General features: G+C 52.0%; 1 protein-coding gene across 1 annotated transcript in view; it reads right to left on the bottom strand.

The window, feature by feature from the left end:
* Nucleotides 1-17,696, bottom strand: part of KSR2 (kinase suppressor of ras 2) — an 80,688-nt gene that overhangs the window by 44,335 nt on the left and 18,657 nt on the right. The window contains 1 exon segment of the mRNA XM_055796805.1: nucleotides 4,154-4,335. Coding sequence (XP_055652780.1) covers nucleotides 4,154-4,335 — 182 coding nt within the window.

Raw genomic sequence — 17,696 nt, forward strand, 5'->3', positions numbered from 1 at the left:
CAGCCTCCTGCTGAAACAGTTCAACAGTCACCTGGAAGACAACCACGACAGTTACAGCATCAGGTTTATATCTACCACCTGCACCCCAGGCAGAAATCACAGCCGGGGGGCCCATACCATGACAGTGATGGAGGATGCTGGCAGAGGTTACTGCCTGCATCATCCCAACTGGGGAGCCAAGCACACTGGCAAGCTGCTCTGCAGCAAAGGGTGCACCCAAGGGTGCAAAGTCCCTCCATGAGACACCTCAGTCCTCCCTCTGGCTCTTTTTAGGGCCAAAATAGGATGGGAGAGATTCCCAACTAGCCCAGCTGCAGCAGCAACGGAACCTGCAGCAACACTTGGAGCAGCAGCACCAGCAGCTTTCCCTCCCCATGATATAAAATCCACACAGGATTCTGGTTAAAAAGGGAGTCAGCCTGCCCCCTCCACTAGCACACACAGCAAATATTCTGCACGCAATCGCAGCCAGGTCCAAACCCAGCAACCTCCCCGTGGTGTCCCGGTGGAAGGATGATCCAAGCGAGCTGAAATGAAACCTCAGCCCTTGCAGAGGGGACCATGCAAAGCAGCCGAAGAAGGCAGAGCTATTCTCAGAGCATCTCTCTAGGAAGAAAACAGAGTCACTTTATAATCCCGGCAGTTCCTCTTTGCAGCGTGACAATCCCATTTATACAGCTGAAATGTCACGTTCAGTCGCTTCACTGGCTTAAATACTTGCATTGTGATTCCCCACCACCCACCCACCCCCAGTTCACAGTCTTGCAGGGTCAATTAGGCTTACCCAGACAAAGCTGTATTCTTCAGCTCCGCACAGCGCTGCTGGGGTAGGAAACCCTCTGGTGCCTCACTGCCAGCTGGAGCAGCTGGATAGCGAGGTAGCCAGCTGTGGCCAGATGTGGGCTGCAGGGAACTCCCAGCCAAGCTGCCAACATGGCCATGGAGTGCTCATACCGTGGCTTGTACTGGCAGCAGGGCAGGTTCAGGGAGGAGAAAACTGCTGATGGTCACAAAGAAATGATGCCCCACTTGGGAAGTCCCCTGCTGAAGGTGGTTTGGGCCAGGGCAGGGTTAAGGAGAAGTCTCTTCCCACAAAACCACCCCCAGCACTGGGGACGGGATGCCTGCAGAGAGGGACCACGGTGAATGGCACTGACTGCTTGGACACGTGCACCTTCAACGCTAGCATCACACTCTCAGGTCCTGCCTGGTCCTTTCCAGCCGAAAGGCTGGATTTAGGGCTCCTGGATTCCCAGCGCAGGGCTTGATCCACTGAACATGATCCTGAATCCCTTTCCACCAGCCATACCTACCCTACCTAATTGGCTATTAGAAGTAAGAGAAAAGCATCCAAACCCGCATCCGATTAGGACCAGAGATGATTCAGATGGGAGCATGCTCCTGCCACAAGCAAGATGCCCTGGCTGTTGAAAAGCGATCACAGAGAGACAGCCAGGGAGAAGGGGGTCTTGCCAAGGGTCGCTGGGCTCCTCCTCTGCATCTCAATCTGACAACAGCAACATTTTTTTGTTTCAGTGCTTAGGGAAGCAATTCCACAACAATCCAGAGCATACCAGGTGCTGCCATGCTGATCCCACAAGACAAAAAAGGAAGAATTAGTTTTCTGTTGGGGTTTTATAAAGGCTTAGGTACCCACAGTCATGGGGGTGGGATATTGTGGAGAACTTGGCTGCCCGACTACATCCATGCATGAGGATGGAGAGGTCCTTGGGATGTGGAGTGGGCACGATTCACCAGCTCGCACCCTGGGTGAGCCCCATGGAGCTCATCCAGCGGCACATAGGAAACCCACTGCACTTAAAAGGCAATGAGAAATAGTGGCACCCCAGGAGATGGGTCAAGGAGTGACCCCCAAACTGTGATCAGGGCTTCTCATAGCCCTGGTACTTTGGACGAGCGAGAGCAGCAGTGAGAGGTGAGCAGGGGACCAGAGCCGGGGCAAGGCACCCAGGTCCTATAACAGCAAAATGTGGGGCATGGGGAAAGCTGCAGAGATATCTTCCCCTCCCCACAAATAAATGTGCCTCTGCACCGCTTGGCATCACTCATGGCTCTGCCAAGTAATAAACCCTGGCACCAAGCCCCATTAAGTTCCATCTCTCTCCCTATAACGCCACGCTCAGCACCCAGCTGCTGAGCGCAGGATGCAGCCACTCTCCCTACAGGGACACAAACCAGAGAGCAAACATAGAAACAGGCAGAAGCCTGGGGTGCAGCTTGAGGACAAGGCCACTGGTATGGAAATGTTGCAGAAACACAAGAGAGCTAGAAAAACTACAATCTAGTGGGATTGTAGCACCTAATTTTCCCCACAAGTCCCCAGGAGCAAGGGTTGTGGAGCACACAGATGTGGGTCCTGCAAGAGCCAAATGGTTTCACTGATGCTAAAAACCTCTCAACAAGGATCAACCAACCGGCTGGTGCAACCAAACTTTTCTCTCCATGGCTCACATCTAGCCCAGAAAACAAACATTCACAGCAGCCAAGAAAGTTGGAGGGTAGAGGGAAATGAGAAGAGACACCTCTTGAGCAGCGTTAGTCACTTGATAGCCCATCACTTCTCATTGCATCACGTTCCTGTGATGCCACATTACATCAGGTTATCACACCATGGGATGTAATCCAATGCTGATGCGTAAGGAAACCTAATGCAACCAGACACAGCGGGGGCGGGTGCTAAGAATGGGTTTTATTTCTTGGTTTCTGGTCTGCTACTCCCCATCGTTCTGGGCTGCAAGTTGAACACAGCCATTGCTGCGGAGGAAATAGCAATGCAAAAATACCCCTCGCTCCAGGCAAATCTGCTGGCTTTGCCAGTGGGAGAGGCAGGGAGCTGGACATCTCCAGAAATCTCATCTCTAGACATCTCATTACTTGCCCACAGAAATCCTGCCAGGTCCCATTGTCCCCAAAGCCAAAGAAAGGGGAGCAGAAGGATGCTAGAAATGGCTCGATGATTATTCAATGATCCCAAACCGATTGGTGTAAAAAAAAAAAAAAAAAGAAAAAAAGAAATCATGATGGTTTTGCCTTGCAGAGGGCTGGGAGAGGCATGGCTGTGGGGATGCAAGTGGGGCGAATGAGTTGCCCCATCGTACAGGCAGCCAGTGCCTGCAAAGCCACACTCAGGGCGGCCAGCAAAGCCATCCCAGTGCTGCTTCGCACCCCAGCGAGCAGTACAGGGAGGAGGAAAACCTGCTGGGGGGCTGGATGGGCAGGGAGGGGTGCTGCCTGCAAACCCCTTCCTCAGCCAAGAGCTGAGCAGTAAGCACGACTGGAAGAACCCAACACAAACCAGAAAGACCGCATTTTGGGAAAGCAAACAAGGGGAAAGCCTGGGGAGGGGGAAGTGGCAGAAAACCAGCCTAGATAGGGAGCTGGAGGAAGTTTTTAGCTGAGCAACAAGAGGCAAGGGGTGCTCATCCTCCCCGCCACAGCTCTTGGCATGCAAACCCCTCCCAGCAGCCGCCACATGTTTTCAGGGAGTGTTTTGTTTAGGCAGTGAGCCACACCTGGCTCGTAAAGGCTTCGGTTCCTGCAGAATTAATCAAGGCACCGGTCAAAGACCAGGGAACAAGGATCAGGCTGTTCCTCCCCAGCCAGCAGCAACTCCCTGGGTGAGCTCATTGACCCAAATCCAGCCATTGAATCCCACCACCAGCATCTCCTGGAAGAGGGCAACTGCCCCCAGCAGACTCCCAGGCAGGACTGGGGCTGGCTGCTGGAATCAAGCTCCGTGGGGTCTGCACCAGACCTGGCTGTATCAGTGCCGGCTTCACCCAACACTCTGCATCAGCTCAAAACCCTGTTAAGCAGGAGAGGTCTGAAAAGCAGCCTCCTTGTACGAAGGTAAAACCCCTGCTGCATTTACAAAGGAGCCCTTGGAAAAGTCACTCTCAAGTGACAGCCAGCCGGTGTCACCACCCAGGCAGCATGGAAAGGCTCATGGCTTTTCCAAACCACAGCAGCCACCCAGCTGCACCCCTGGTATTGCAATAGGTGAGCGTATCTGTTTGCATAAATCAATATTCAATATGACAGTGGTTTTGTACATATACAGCCATATATAATCACATTTCCCGGCTTGTATTTGCCCAGAAGCACCCACATATCTCTAAACGCTTGGACTTACTTGCTGAGAAGGTGGCTTCGGTGTGGACAGGAGGGGTGGAGGGGAGGAAAGGTGGGTACCCCACAAAGAAGGAGCGCAGGGAGCGCTCGGAGAGGAGCGGAGAGCGCTGCGCGGGGATGTTCTCACAGCTTCCCACACTGTTGTGGATCTTGAGGTTCAAGGGCTTGTTCTTCTTCTTGACTCTGGAAGGAAGAAGGAGAAAAAAGGAGAGACAAGTGAAGGGCAAGAAATTGGAGGGGGATATGCTCACAAGTGGGGAGGAGGGAGCAATGTACCAAGGGACTGGTGACACCCACAGGACGGCTGCTCATGTGGGGAGATGCACAGACCCATGTGCATGTGACAATTAGACCCACCCCAAGTTGGTGAAGGGTGTGGAGCACAAGTCTGATGAGGAGCAGCTGAGGGAACTAGGGCTGTTTAGCCTGGAGGCACAGACACTCAGGTGGACCTTATCAATCTCTACAACCACCTGAAAGGAGGAGGTAGGTCTCTTCTCCCAGATAACAAGTGACAGGACAAGAGGAAACAGCCTCAAGTTGTGCTAGGGGAGGTTTAGATTGGATATTAGGGAAAATTTCTTCCCTTGAAAGGGTGGTCAAGCATTGGCACAGGCTGACCAGGGAGGTGGTGGAGTCACCATCCCTGGTTGTGTTTAAAAAATGCATAGATGTGGTGCTTAGGGACATGGTTTAGTGACGGACTTGGCAGTCCTGGGTTAACAGTTGAACCTGATGATCTTAAAGGTCTTTTCCAACCTAAATGATTCTGTGATTCTATGATTTCCCTACAAGAACTTTCAATCCTTTCCCATCACCAAAAAAGGCAAATTTCATTAAGGAACATGTTGCATTTGAGAGTTCTTCCTCTTGCAAAACCTGGCTGAAAAGTGTCGGTTGATTCAAAAGCCTCATCCTAAGCTGGCCTTATCACATCCCCAAAATCACCTACTGCCCACCAGCCCTCTGCAGGGCTGCATCACCCCTCAGTGCCCTGGCCCAAGAGATTTCCACCACAAACCCTCCTGCATGGATTTCACTGATAGCTAAAAGATGTGCTTGTGGTAATGTTCAAAACATCTTTGTGCCCCAGGTAACTGTCTTGTCCCCTGTGGGGCCAGGAGGGCTGGATGAGCTGCTGTGCCCATCACAGCTCATCTTTATAGCAGCTCAGAGGCTGCCAGCACAGGTAAGGCTTGCTCTTCAAGGCAGCCATCACACAGAGCTCATCTGCATGCCAAAACACCAGCCGTTACTACAAGCCCTGCTTCAAATGGGGGAAACTGAGGCACAGAGGGATTACCGAGCAGATTCAGACTGCTTGCTACAGCACCTAAAATCAACTTGGGCGCTTGCAGTGCTGCTAAGCTCGAGAGATGCTGCTGAGCTCCAGAGATGCTGTTCTCTGTGCACCGTGGCAGAACTAGTCCTGGCTCCTTCCCACTGGGAGTGAGGCACCGGCACCCACATCACTGGCACTCTGCAGCACTCAGCGCCTGCTCCAATTTTAATGTCACTTAGTATCACCTACATCCCTTTTAGGGCCCAAGCAGGGTAACTGAGTACAAGCAAGGGGTGGACTGCAGTGTAGTGTGTCACCCAAGGCTAATGCTGTGAGTGGCCCCTGCAGAAACCCAGGGAACAGGTCACCAAGGCATAGGACCGTGGTGCGGACAACCCTAAGCGCTGGGAAATGTTCATCCAAAACGAAATGCTGCAGAGCAGGGGGGAATGAGACACTCACTTCTCGCTTATCAGCCTATTTTTCCACCTGCCTTGCACCGTGACAAGGACCAGCTATCATTTTGGTGGCTTAGATGGGCCCAAAGCAGCATACAAATCTGAAGGATTTGCAATGCAGACCGACACCGACAGCTCACAGGAGCTGGGCTGCAGGTTTCTGGCACACTAAGCCTTTCTGGCTCAGCCGCTCCCACCCTGGCCATGGTGCAATAGGGCCAGGTAGAGAAGAGCATCATCTGCCTGGCCCCAAAGCAGTCTCTGGGAAAGGCAGCTCAGCCCTTTTGGAGATTTAGAGGATTTGGGGCAGAGATCCCCTTCCAAGCATGGAGCAGGCAGTGCCACAGCTCACAGTCATCAAGGAGCCCCCTGCCCCCCCAGCAGCACAGCTCACAAACAGCTGGAGATGGTTTTCTGCAGGTGACAGCATTGGTGCACAACTAAGTTACAGCCTTTAATTCAACCCGCTGCCTTCGACTCATGGTTCAATTGTTAGAATTAGACAAAAAAAACATGTGGGAGCCAAAAGAGAGGCAAGTGAATTGTAATACCTCTGCAACAGCAGCAGCTGAACCTGTCCTGCCCCAGCCCAGGAGGGAAACCCAGAGCATCTGACCCCAAAACCAAACCAGAGCTGTGCAATGCCAGGCGATGCCGGGCAGCACCGTGAGCCCTGCTGCAGCGGGAATCAGGAGAGTGTAAACCCAGGCGCTGCTCGCTCCCAAAACTTTCCTCTTTGTGTCCAACAGCTGCTTTCCTGCAAACACCTACACGCTTACTCATCCTGCTCTGCTGCCATCGCTCCAGTACCACCGAGCAGAGCTGCACCTGAGCTCGGACACCCGCTCCAGCCCCAGGCGAGATGACCCAACCCCGGGGCCATGCATCTCCCACTGCCCCCAGGCCCCAGCAATGCCCAGGGGCATCTGGCCCTGCCAGGCGATAGGAAATGACCGTGCTGTGCTCACCAGCCCGCTTTAGCAGACGAAAATTAAACTGCCCTCTAATAAGCTAATTGTTTCCCCGCACAGGAAAAGCTGCTGCTGCCTTTGCGGTGGCTGTAATGACTTCTGTGGGTGCGCTGGGCTCGGGATGGAGCAGATGATTGCCTCCAGCCAGGTCTGACAGAACAACCCCTCCTGGCCCAGAGCCCACGGTGGTCCATTGACCAGCAGCCCCATGGCTGATGTTTGCCATGCCGTGCCCTGCCAGGGGGATCCAAGCTGCCCCTGACCCTAAACCCCCAGACCTTAAAGCAAATCAGCAAAGCACCAAGGAGAAGCTTGGTGGACCCCAGCACCAGTCCAATCCCTCCATCACCGCCACTTGATCCCAACCCAGTGGCATAAGCATCGCTGCCAAAGCCCCCAGCACAGCTCCCCCGGCGCAGGCACAGCCCCAGCTCCCGGCTAGCTCAGCCCCAGCGCTTGGCCCAAAGCGCTTCCTGCAACACAGCGATTAGCCACTAATCTCATTTTTTTCCACCCATAAATCAGTTCCAGACCAAATATTTACTGCGAGCATCATTTCCTCGCCAAGCAGGGCTGGTGACAGCTCTCATTATTAGGAAGGATGAGTGATTTTGGACAGAGAGATATTTTTCTCTCTCCCTGTTTCTTTGGGGGAAAAAAATAAATTAATAAATACACACAAACATCGTCGTCTAACTGGGTGACCTGCGAGCGTTGGCTGCCTGTCTCACCATGGCCTTGACCCCTTTTCCCTGTCCCAAAATAGGGGGGAGCAGGGACCAAATCCTGGAGAGGAGCGGGATGCTGCAGCAGGAGCATCCTCACCCGTGCCCTGCCACAGGGGTGCTACAAGCACCCCAATATCGGGCACAGCGGTGTCCCAGCTGTTAGGGACCCCCCTGAGGTGTCCCTGGGGTGCTGGGGGGCCAAGAGCCAACCTGCACCTTTACCTCCCTGGGTGTGCACGAGCGCTCAGTGCCCCCCCCCAGGCTCTGAGTCCTGCTTGCACAGGCTGAGGTGGCAACTTGCCCCTCCATGGGGAAGCAGAGCCAGGGCAGGATACGTGGAGCCCGCAGCATGCGTGGGGAGCCCGGGAGGAGCTGCAGGGCCAAGGCAAGCACATGGGTGGGTTGTAGAGGACACGGCGGTCCCTTTGCTGGCTTCCCCTTGGTTTTGCCCCTTACTGGCAGCGGGTTGTCCCAGCACCATGCGCCGTCGGATGGTGCACCCACGGAGCAAATCTCTGCCCCATCCTCCAGCAAAGGCAATGGGGAGGAAGGTAGAAACAGCAAATAATCCAAAATCTGGAGGAGGACAAGTCCTGCAAGCAGCAGAGATCACAAACAATGAGCTGCCAAGACATCCCAAGAGGTGGCATGGTTCCTTCGCTGCTCCGTAACCTCCTCTTGGCCGCTCCAAAGCGGCCCCGAGGTCACAAGCACCAACGTGGGGACAAGGCACCCAGGCTGCTGGCAGGGCACAGATCAAACGCCTCCCTGCCATGCAAACCAAGCCCCGTTTGGGGCTGTTTGTGCAAAAAGAGTGTCAAATACCACCCTTGCTACATGGCTTTGAGGCAGGGGTGCAGGACGGAGCCAGCCATGGGCACCACGTAAGGGACTTGCTGCTATGAGGGGGTCACAGCCCACCCCTCACCAGCCTCCTACATCCACCTGTTTGCATTGCAACATCCCAGAGCAAAACTGGGATGGTTCCCCTTGGCCTTACACCTGCAGCACTCCCGCAGACCAGCCACGGCCACAGAGCAATAACCATCCTGGTGGGAAGCATCTCCTCACCCATTGGGGTGTTCTCTGGGGGACACTGCAGAGGGCTCCGAGGGAGGCATTTTGGGGAATGTTATTTCATAGAACCGTTTAGGTTGGAAAAGATCCTTAAAGATCATTGAGTCCAACCATTCAGACGACCATGCTTCTGCACCACCCATGCTCATCTCAGCCCACAGAAGGAGCACCAGGACAGGGACAATACACCAGAGAACCCTCCCCATAACCTACCGACAGAGGCAAAACTCAAAGGACTCTGGGGTCTTAAAGGGATGCACTTTGGCCAGTGACGGTGCCAGCCCAGCAACAGGACGTAGCCACCGGTCTTTAGGAGAGATGCACCTAGGGGTGCACCAACCCAGCCGTGCTGCAAAAGCCTTTCCTCCTCTGTGAGCACTAAGCCACTCCTAAATCAAGCTTTTTCCTCTCCAGGAGTGAAAGATCCCTCACTTTTCAGGCAGTAAGCAGAGATTAGGGCATAAATCCCATGGGCAGAGGAGACTATACTTCCTAACCACTGCCTGCCTGAACTTCCAGTATCTGGGAGCAGTTTTGCCCCTCTCTGGCAAACATTTCCATTTTCCCCTCATTCACCCAAGCCGGTATCACACAGAGTGGGGAAAAAGCATGTGTTGGAAATGCATCGTGGTTCTCCCAGTCTAAATCCCCCAGCACAGCTCGGGGTTCCCGAACCCCACACCCCATCCCAGCAGGGCAGGAGGAGCCCCCTCCTCTGTGCCAGGCTCCACTGAGCATCACCCCCCTAGCATGCTCCCCAACCCAGCGAGGACAGCAGAAATTAAAAAGGGAATTTTTCAAAGAAGCAAGGAAGAATATCATCTTAATTCAATTTTCCATAGCGATAAAGCTGCAACATAGCAGCAGACACCCCCCCTCCTAGAAGAGGCGGCCATGCTGGACCTGACCACTGGGAACCGCAGCCAAACAAGCCCCAGCTGGATTGGGAAGAATCAGCAAATTCCAGCACACAATGCAAGCCAGGCTCACTTCAGTGCTCAAGAAGGGTTGGCCACACTAATCCCCCACTAAGCACCATTTCAGACCTCTCCAGAAGCTGGCAAGTTCTTAGATGTTTGGCTGGGGGTGGGGGGGAGGGGGGGGGAGGGGTGGTGGTGTGAAAAGACAAATGCACCTGCTAAAACATCCCTGTGGTTATACAGAAATGCTGATGGAGAAGCAAACGCGGCAGAAGGGAAGGCACAGCACAGCTCTGCACACCACGGGGCGGCAGAGGGGTTATTTAAATGGTGGCGATACCTCCCAGTCCCCAGCAAGGACCATTTTCCTCCAGCTGGACAGCAAGAGAAATGAGCCTCCAGCCCACGTCAGGGGAGGCTGTCACAAGCAGATGAGGGGAGAGGGGAACTAGTTATGCACCAGTTATTTTTTATTGTGGCTTTAAAGAGTTTGTGGGGAGCAGAGGGCAACACATGGTCCATCTCTAGGCTTGAAAACCTCCAAAATCTAGGAGACACCCTGGGGTGACTATAGCAAGCCCCTGCCATCTGCAGAGATGGCAGGAAAAGTGTCACCACAGGGACAAGAGCTCCCTTCCCACCAGGTTCCAAGCAGATCCCCAAATTTGAAAAATTTGAACAGCCCAACTACTTTTTTTGCCACCGCAGGAGCCTCAGGTATACCCTCTCCGTGCTCATCCCAGCCCCGTCCCTGCTGCAGGAGGCTGCAAAGCCAGGCAGCTTCGGGGGCTCTGCAAGCACTAAACAGCCCTTGCTGCAGGGATGCCGGGCTCCCTGCCAGCAAGATGGGGCCAGACCCTGCCCCATGCAGCCCTCAGCTCCCCAGACCTTTTCTGAGATCACCGGCTCTCTGCCCTTGCTGTCTTGCGAGCCCCACGGCTGCTGCTGGACCTGCCGAGCATCCCCTGCCAGCCTGCTCCACTCCGTTACCTCTCACCATCCCCTAACCCTCTGCATGGCCCAAAAAACCATCATTTTTATCCTTGTCTTCCCCATGCATCTCTCAGCAGGGACACCAGGCACAGCATCCCTCACTCGAGCCCTGTGAACCAGAGTTTGCAGGAGCACCAGGGCTAATTTCTGCCACGAGCTGACATGGATGCTCAGGAAAGTAGGCGCTGGGTGCAATTCCACACACAGATAGGTAAACACCAACTATTAGGGACATAATTTCATGCAAGAATTTGCTAAATATATGATGATGGGGGTTTAAAAAAAAAAAATGGGGGGGTAGGGGGGGAAGCACAGCTAGTTTGAAGTGCTTAATGCAAATCCCTTTAGGTGTCAATCCAGCCTGAATGGCTCATCCCCGCCTGCTATGTGGAATCAGTCAAACGCTTATCACTGGCTTTGGAGAAAAAATAGAGGGTTTCAACAGGCGGTGAAAAACACAAGCAGACACCCAGGACAAAGGGCCCGTCATTCCTTTCAGCCTCAGCAAGGCTCTACATGCATCAAAGCCTGGTGGGAGGGCAGGGACTGACAGCGGCTTGTGGCGTAAGCCAGGATGGTATGGATACTATAGGGTCCCCAACACAAAGGTACCTGGCAAGGACACACGGAACTTCGCTGTGCAAAAGCATGAAGCAGCTGGGATGTCCCCGGGAGATTCACAGGCTGCAAGAGCAGGATACACTGGGAAAGCGAGCGCTTGCCAGGAGAAGTTGGAGTGAGGATGGGCACAGGGGGACCTATATGTTACGGGGAGCAGAGATGCAAAAAGTGGCCATAGGGCTGTCAGCCACGTGATGCTCCCAGCGTACAGCTCTGCCCAGGGCTACAGCTGACCCACAGCCATCCCAAAGAGCATCCCAAAGGGGACACACCAACCAGTCCCCTGCACCACAGCAGCATCCACTTCCCCATGCCCGCTTCTTAACTAAAAGATGGAAATCGGGTAAATAACGATCTGCTCTGCAGGCATTTGTTGTCACTTGCCAATATTATTGTAACAAAAAAAATTAAAAGGGGTTGAAATTTAAAATTTAGCTGAAACAGGTGAGTTGACACTGCAGCTGACTGCACCAGACCATGTTTTATTCACTGCTTCGCTCCTCTCCACCACACTCAAATTTCAAGGCAAGCATTTCTTTTAAAGGAAGGGAAATAGAGTGAAGGGGGGGGGGGGGGGGGCGGGGCGGGAAATCCTCTCATTGGTATTTTAGTTAGCTCTCTGCAAGGGATTAAAGATTGCTGCTGCCTAGCTTGAAGTGCACAGCCTCGATCAGGATCCAGCCCAGAAGATTTATGGCCTTTTGACTGGCTTAATTGCACAATATTCTGTATTAAATCAGAGGAAGGAGAAGATGAAGTGCTTCCCCCACGCCTCGGTAGCCTCCGAGGCTCTGCCCATCCACACCAGGCAGTCACCTCTGGCCCAAGCAAGCTGCATCCATGGGCAATGGCAAAAAAAGGTGGAAACCCCACAAATTTACTCGTACATTTTTTGAATGCAAGAAGAGCTCACAGTTCTGCTCCCTTCCCATCAGGTTCCCATGTTGGCACATGGCTGGCAAAATACAACTCTTCTTTTCAGGGATTCCAAAAAAATCCAGGTGACTTCCCTGGCCAAGCAGCACAAGCATCCCCAAACCAACAGGCTTGGGGAGTCTGGACCAGAACTACCATGGCTGGAGCCATCACAGGCAGGACAGGAGGCACCAGGTCACCTTTCACGCATGAGAATAAACACACAGCATCCATGCCCGCTGCTGTTGCACATCCCTCCCCGTGCAGCAAGGACGGCACTGGCTGCTTTAGAGTTTCCAGGTTTCAGTGCAAACACACAGGTAAAGCCAGTGGATTATTTGAACCTGTCTGAACAGACGAAATTTCTTCATTATACACCCAGATCTGAACAAACTCTATGCAATACTAGCTTGATAGTTAAAAAAAAAATAGAAAGAGAATATCCACCAGATGTTACATTTATCCTCCTCATTACTGTAAGAGGCAACAAACCCCTCCTCCTCCGGCCAGAGGAAAAGCAGGTTCTTCATATCAAAGCCTCGACAGTTAAATATTTATCCAAGTGCCTGTCCCCACCTCCCTGGATGGCTGAATTTTAAGGTTCCAGTCTTACTGATCTATTATTCTCTTTTCATAGCACAAAGCATAACTTTTTATTGCGGCTGCAAATTATAAAGCTGGGAAATTCTTTGAAGGGAGCTCGAGCCAAACAGGTTTTTTTCCTCTCCCGGGACTCATGCACGGATGAGACGGTGCTGCAGGAGGGCAGCAGGAACAACACTCAGAGCAGGCACAGGTTGCTGCATGGAAGGAGCTCAAGGAGCTAATTGCCAGGATCCTGAAGCAGGACCTGTTTTTCATTAAGCCCCTTCTGTTTTCTTCATTCCTACCGTTACGTTTCTTGGAGGGACACACGGGGCAGTGGGGGATGAGCACCACCAGCTACGGCCAACCAGGGATGGTGAGACCGAGTCTCCTTTTTCTAGAGCCACTTCCACAGCAGTTCAACCCTGGGGTGTTCCTCATTTTCACCCAGATGAGTGGGTTTCCCCATCCCTAGACAACACAACCTCAACCAGGTGAGCCAGCTCTGGGCATTTTTTTCCCCCTCACCAAATCATTGAATGGCTTGGGTTGGAAGGGACCTTTAAAGACCATCTAGCCCAACCCCCCTGCCGTGGGCAGGGACATCTTCAACTCAATCAGTTTGCTCAGAGCCCCAGCCAACCTGACCTTGAATGTTACCAGGGATGGGGCACCTACCACCTCTTTGGGCTACCGGTGCCAGTGTTTTACCACCCTCATCATAAAACATTTCTTCCTTATTTCTAGTCTGAATCTACCCTTTTCTAGTTTAAAACCATCATCCTTTGTCTTATCACAACAGGCTCTGCAAAAAAGCCTGTCCCCATATTTCTTGTAAGCCCCCTTTAGGTACTAGAAGATGCTGTAAGGTCTCCTTGGAGCCTTCTCTTCTTCAGGCTGAACAGCCCCAACTCTCCCAGCCTGTCTTTATAGGAGAGGAAAGGGTGGGCTGAAGACCATCGAGCTCTCCATCAGTATAAGACCCCATTTCCCAGCCACCATCATCTCCATGCTTGCAAAATCCAGCTAAGAAAAGGGATGTGATCAACTCAGGCACTTGCCTACACCACCTGTATTAACACGAGAAGAGCAACACACATACAGCCCAGGCACCCACACACGCCCAGACCTCTTTTGGGAGGTAATTCTCAAAAAATTCCCACCACTGGAGGGAAAAGCACAGGCTGCCCATGGCTAGACAGCCCTGAGGTGGAGGTTTGTTACACCAACTACAGCTCTGCAAACCTTTCATCTCAGAAGAGACTTGGAGCAATTTTTCTCCATGGTTTGCTTGCAGACTGCCTCTGGATCTGAGGTTGCCGATGCATGGTGGGTTTGGGCAGCTCTTTAATTGAAAAGGAGAAGTCAGAACAGTCTCATGGCTTTTTGGGGAAGCCTGGTCTCCCTGCCTACTTGGGTTTCATTTCATTATTGCCAAGGAAGCCACCGGAGTGCTTCACCAACCCACTACCTGCTTGGGTGCTGGGCTGGCCACAGCGGCAGGTCAGTGGGGGCCTGCAGGGTGGTGATGAAATACGCTCCCCAACCTCTTGGACCACAAAGAAGAGGACAGAGGAGCTGCTTCATGCCTTTGCAGCTACAGATGGAAGAGAGAGCTGAGAAGAACTCAAGCATGTCTTCCTTGTTGTATCATGACCAACAGCAGCCAATCCATCTCCTGGTCACCACCCCAGGATGTTGCCCACAGCACCTGCCCTTGCCATGCCCTCCCCTCCCGCATGGACACCACGGAGGCAGCACATCAGGCAACGGTGCTGGCAGCAGGAGAGCTCTGCTGCCTCTCACCCACCCAGGATGCTAATCGTTATCTAAATTCATAATCACACTCTCTGTTTTCAAAGTGGCGAAAGGAGGCTCAACTTCTCATTAAAGGACACGGTGAAAAGTTTCTCCTCCAAGCATGTTAAAGTTCCTGCTCCTCTTGATGGAATACCACAGCAGTAATTAACATTAATGACATACCTAAGGAGAACTGCAGCCCAGAGCAGTGGGATAATTGCAGCAGAGAGCCAGTTTGTTACGGAGGCTACCCATCACTGTCAAGATGCGGTGTGCAGACCATACTTTGAGAGAGCTGGAGACAGTCCAGGACCTGTGCAAAACTCCACAGCCCTGACTCACCATCAAAGGCACCGAGATTAATCAGAAAGATTATTTGGAAACAGAGAGAGAGAGATGCTGCTTGTTTTGCTCTCCAAATTCCCTCACTTCAGTGCTCTCCCCTGTTGCAGAAGTACCAGGTGAATCTCTACATTTTCGGGCACCATTACAGGATGAATAACATAACCCTGAGATGCTGCATATGGATTATTTGCACATGTTGGTAGTGTCCCGCTGCATCCACCTGCTCTGCAAACATCAATCTCTTGCTCATCCCCAATGCCAAGAGCCCACCTGCCTTTCCAAGCCTGGGAAATGTCAGAGAGACACCAGGCACAAGAGCTAGCTTGGTGTTGCTCTTTCGAATCCAGCCCACGCAGAATATCAAATAATTGATCTACCTGGTAGAAGCGTTGATTGGAATTGATACAAGGGGTAACATCATTATTATAAAGGTTGCAGAGCAGCAGAATAAATGACCTATCCCTCAGTAACATTTAAGATCAGCTCAGATGATCAGCTCTGAGGGACAGGCTCACCACAGGCTGCTCAGTGTGGTGGGGGCAGTGGAGAAGACCTCTGGTCCCCGGTTTCTGCCAGTCTATAACTCAGTCTTTCACCTCTCTGCCTTGATGCCCCAAGTAGGATCCTACACTAGACTTAGCCAAGTGACACAGGAGATCCTGTTCTCAAGGATTTCTCTTATGTGGGATGAAGAAAAACACCCACAACCCAAAAGCATCAAGTTAGAGTTGGTTCAGCATTGGAAATAACACAAGGGAAAAGGAAAAGAAGAAAATGGATATGTGCTTTATCACCAGATCAGATGTGAACTTCACATCTGACTTCATCCATCCAGGATATCCTCATTCTGATTTTGAAAACCAGCACGAAAACACAACCTCAGCATCAACGAGGCTAAAGGCAAGGCAGTCAGCCATCGTAAGGCTTTGGAAAAACACTTTTCCACCAGAACACCTAACCCTATCTTCATCCACACCTTGAATGCAATTGCAATGATACACAGTAAGGAGACTCCTTGAAAAATTACCCAAAATAAAGCTGCCCGGAGCTGGAGGAGCCACCTCCCAGCCCAAACCTGACCTAGGTACACCACAAAAACTGCACGTCCTCTCCAGCAGGCTGCTTCACGTTAGCCCTTGGGACAGCTCAGCATTTCCTCTGGGGCTCAGCTCTGCCAGGACAGGTCACGCTGCTTTAATTCACTGTCTCACACTCTGATCCTCCCTCCCCAGCTGCTTGCCAGAGGCTATTCTTTGAAGGCCATAGAGTTCATGAAATTGGCCGGACATCAGCGTGGCAAAAGGAACCACAGCTGGGAAGCAGATGAGGTTTTCAGCTCATGTCCCCTTCACGTGAGCCTGAGGATGAAGACCACCCAGCGCAGATGTTATCTCCAGAGGGCTGTCATACACGCAGCCTTCCAAGGGTTAACGCACGCTCCTGAGCTCACTCTTAACTAGCTTGACTTTTGTTCCCCCAACTAATGGATTTTTAAGACCTTACATTCAGAGTTTGTTTTTTTCCTGACTTCTTGCTGATGAATAATCATTAACTATCCATGAAAGATTTAAATGGCCCGTGGAATTCATGAGGTATTAAATGGGCATTATATTATCAACCACTCTAAATGTTTTGTTTCCGTTTCAAGACCATTCATGAGATGTTTATGGATTGTGGATTTATGGAAGCCAGGGGATCTTTTTAGGAGTAATGTTCCATACCCCAGAGTTACGGTCAGCAGCTGGAGGCTCCGTGCAGGAAAATCTGAGGCTATAAGCTCAAAAAATTTAACCCCTGCTTCCGAAGGTCTTGGCGTATGAAACAATGGATTAAACCCTAGAAATAAGCTCCAAAACACCAAATGCCGGCAAACTTATGAGCTGTCAACAAGAATCAAGTGCTTTGTGGTGGCCTTGATCCAGAGAGGACCCGGTTGCTGCTACTGCTCTTGCAAATATATGGTGGCAGTTGAATTTTGTGCCTGCACCAAGATGGAAAAATCTTTGGGGGCAGCCCTGCAGCACCCCAGCAGCTTCCCTCCATCAATACTGACCCACAGCTCACAGGGAGAGCGCTTTTTGTTTTTGCCAAGGGCATCCCTGGCTCCCCAGAGCCCATTTCACCCCATCCTGAGATGGGGCACACCAGGGGAGGAGACAAATCAGCCTGGGGGACACCAGTCTCCCTCTTGGGAGGGTTTCAGATGGGTCCCACCAGAAAGCAGGCTGCAAAGATGCAGTATGGCGGTAAATCTAGACCCAAAATTGCCCCAGGAGATCCCACCCAGCACTCAGGGTGCCCAGCAGTGTCCCCAGGCTATCAGCTCCCCAGGTCTAGCACCCCTTTCCATGCTGGGACATGATACACGGAGCAGAAAGCCAGGATCCGAAGCAAACCAAGAGCCCACTGGCAGAGCTAAAACCCGGAGCTGATCAGAGAAAGCCTGAAGTCGCATTTCAGGGATGAGCTCCACGTTTCTGGTTTGAAGTCAGGTAGAAACCTCACTCCTGCAGAGAGCACAGAGAGCACAGACACTGCAGAAATTATGACACTACGAAAAACAGCCCTACAATAGCGTTGCACAGACACAGCCATGGGAACTAGCTGATAACAGTTCCAAAAAGCCACTTTTAATCTGTGCTGGGCAAAGCATTAGCCACTGCATCCAGGCTAATAAACAGCTAAAACTTCAGCACACCTCTGCTGGAGAAAAGGGGAAAAAAGAAGAAGCTGCCTCTTTAATGAACTAATTACTATCCTGAAACACTAATGGGATTAGCAAGCAGGATTTAGTGGTTGCCTCCTGAAAAATCATTAAGTGCCATTAGAGAAAATTAACCTCCCCAGTT

Source organism: Falco peregrinus, chromosome 2 (assembly GCF_023634155.1).
Source record: "Falco peregrinus isolate bFalPer1 chromosome 2, bFalPer1.pri, whole genome shotgun sequence".
NCBI lineage: Eukaryota > Metazoa > Chordata > Aves > Falconiformes > Falconidae > Falco > Falco peregrinus.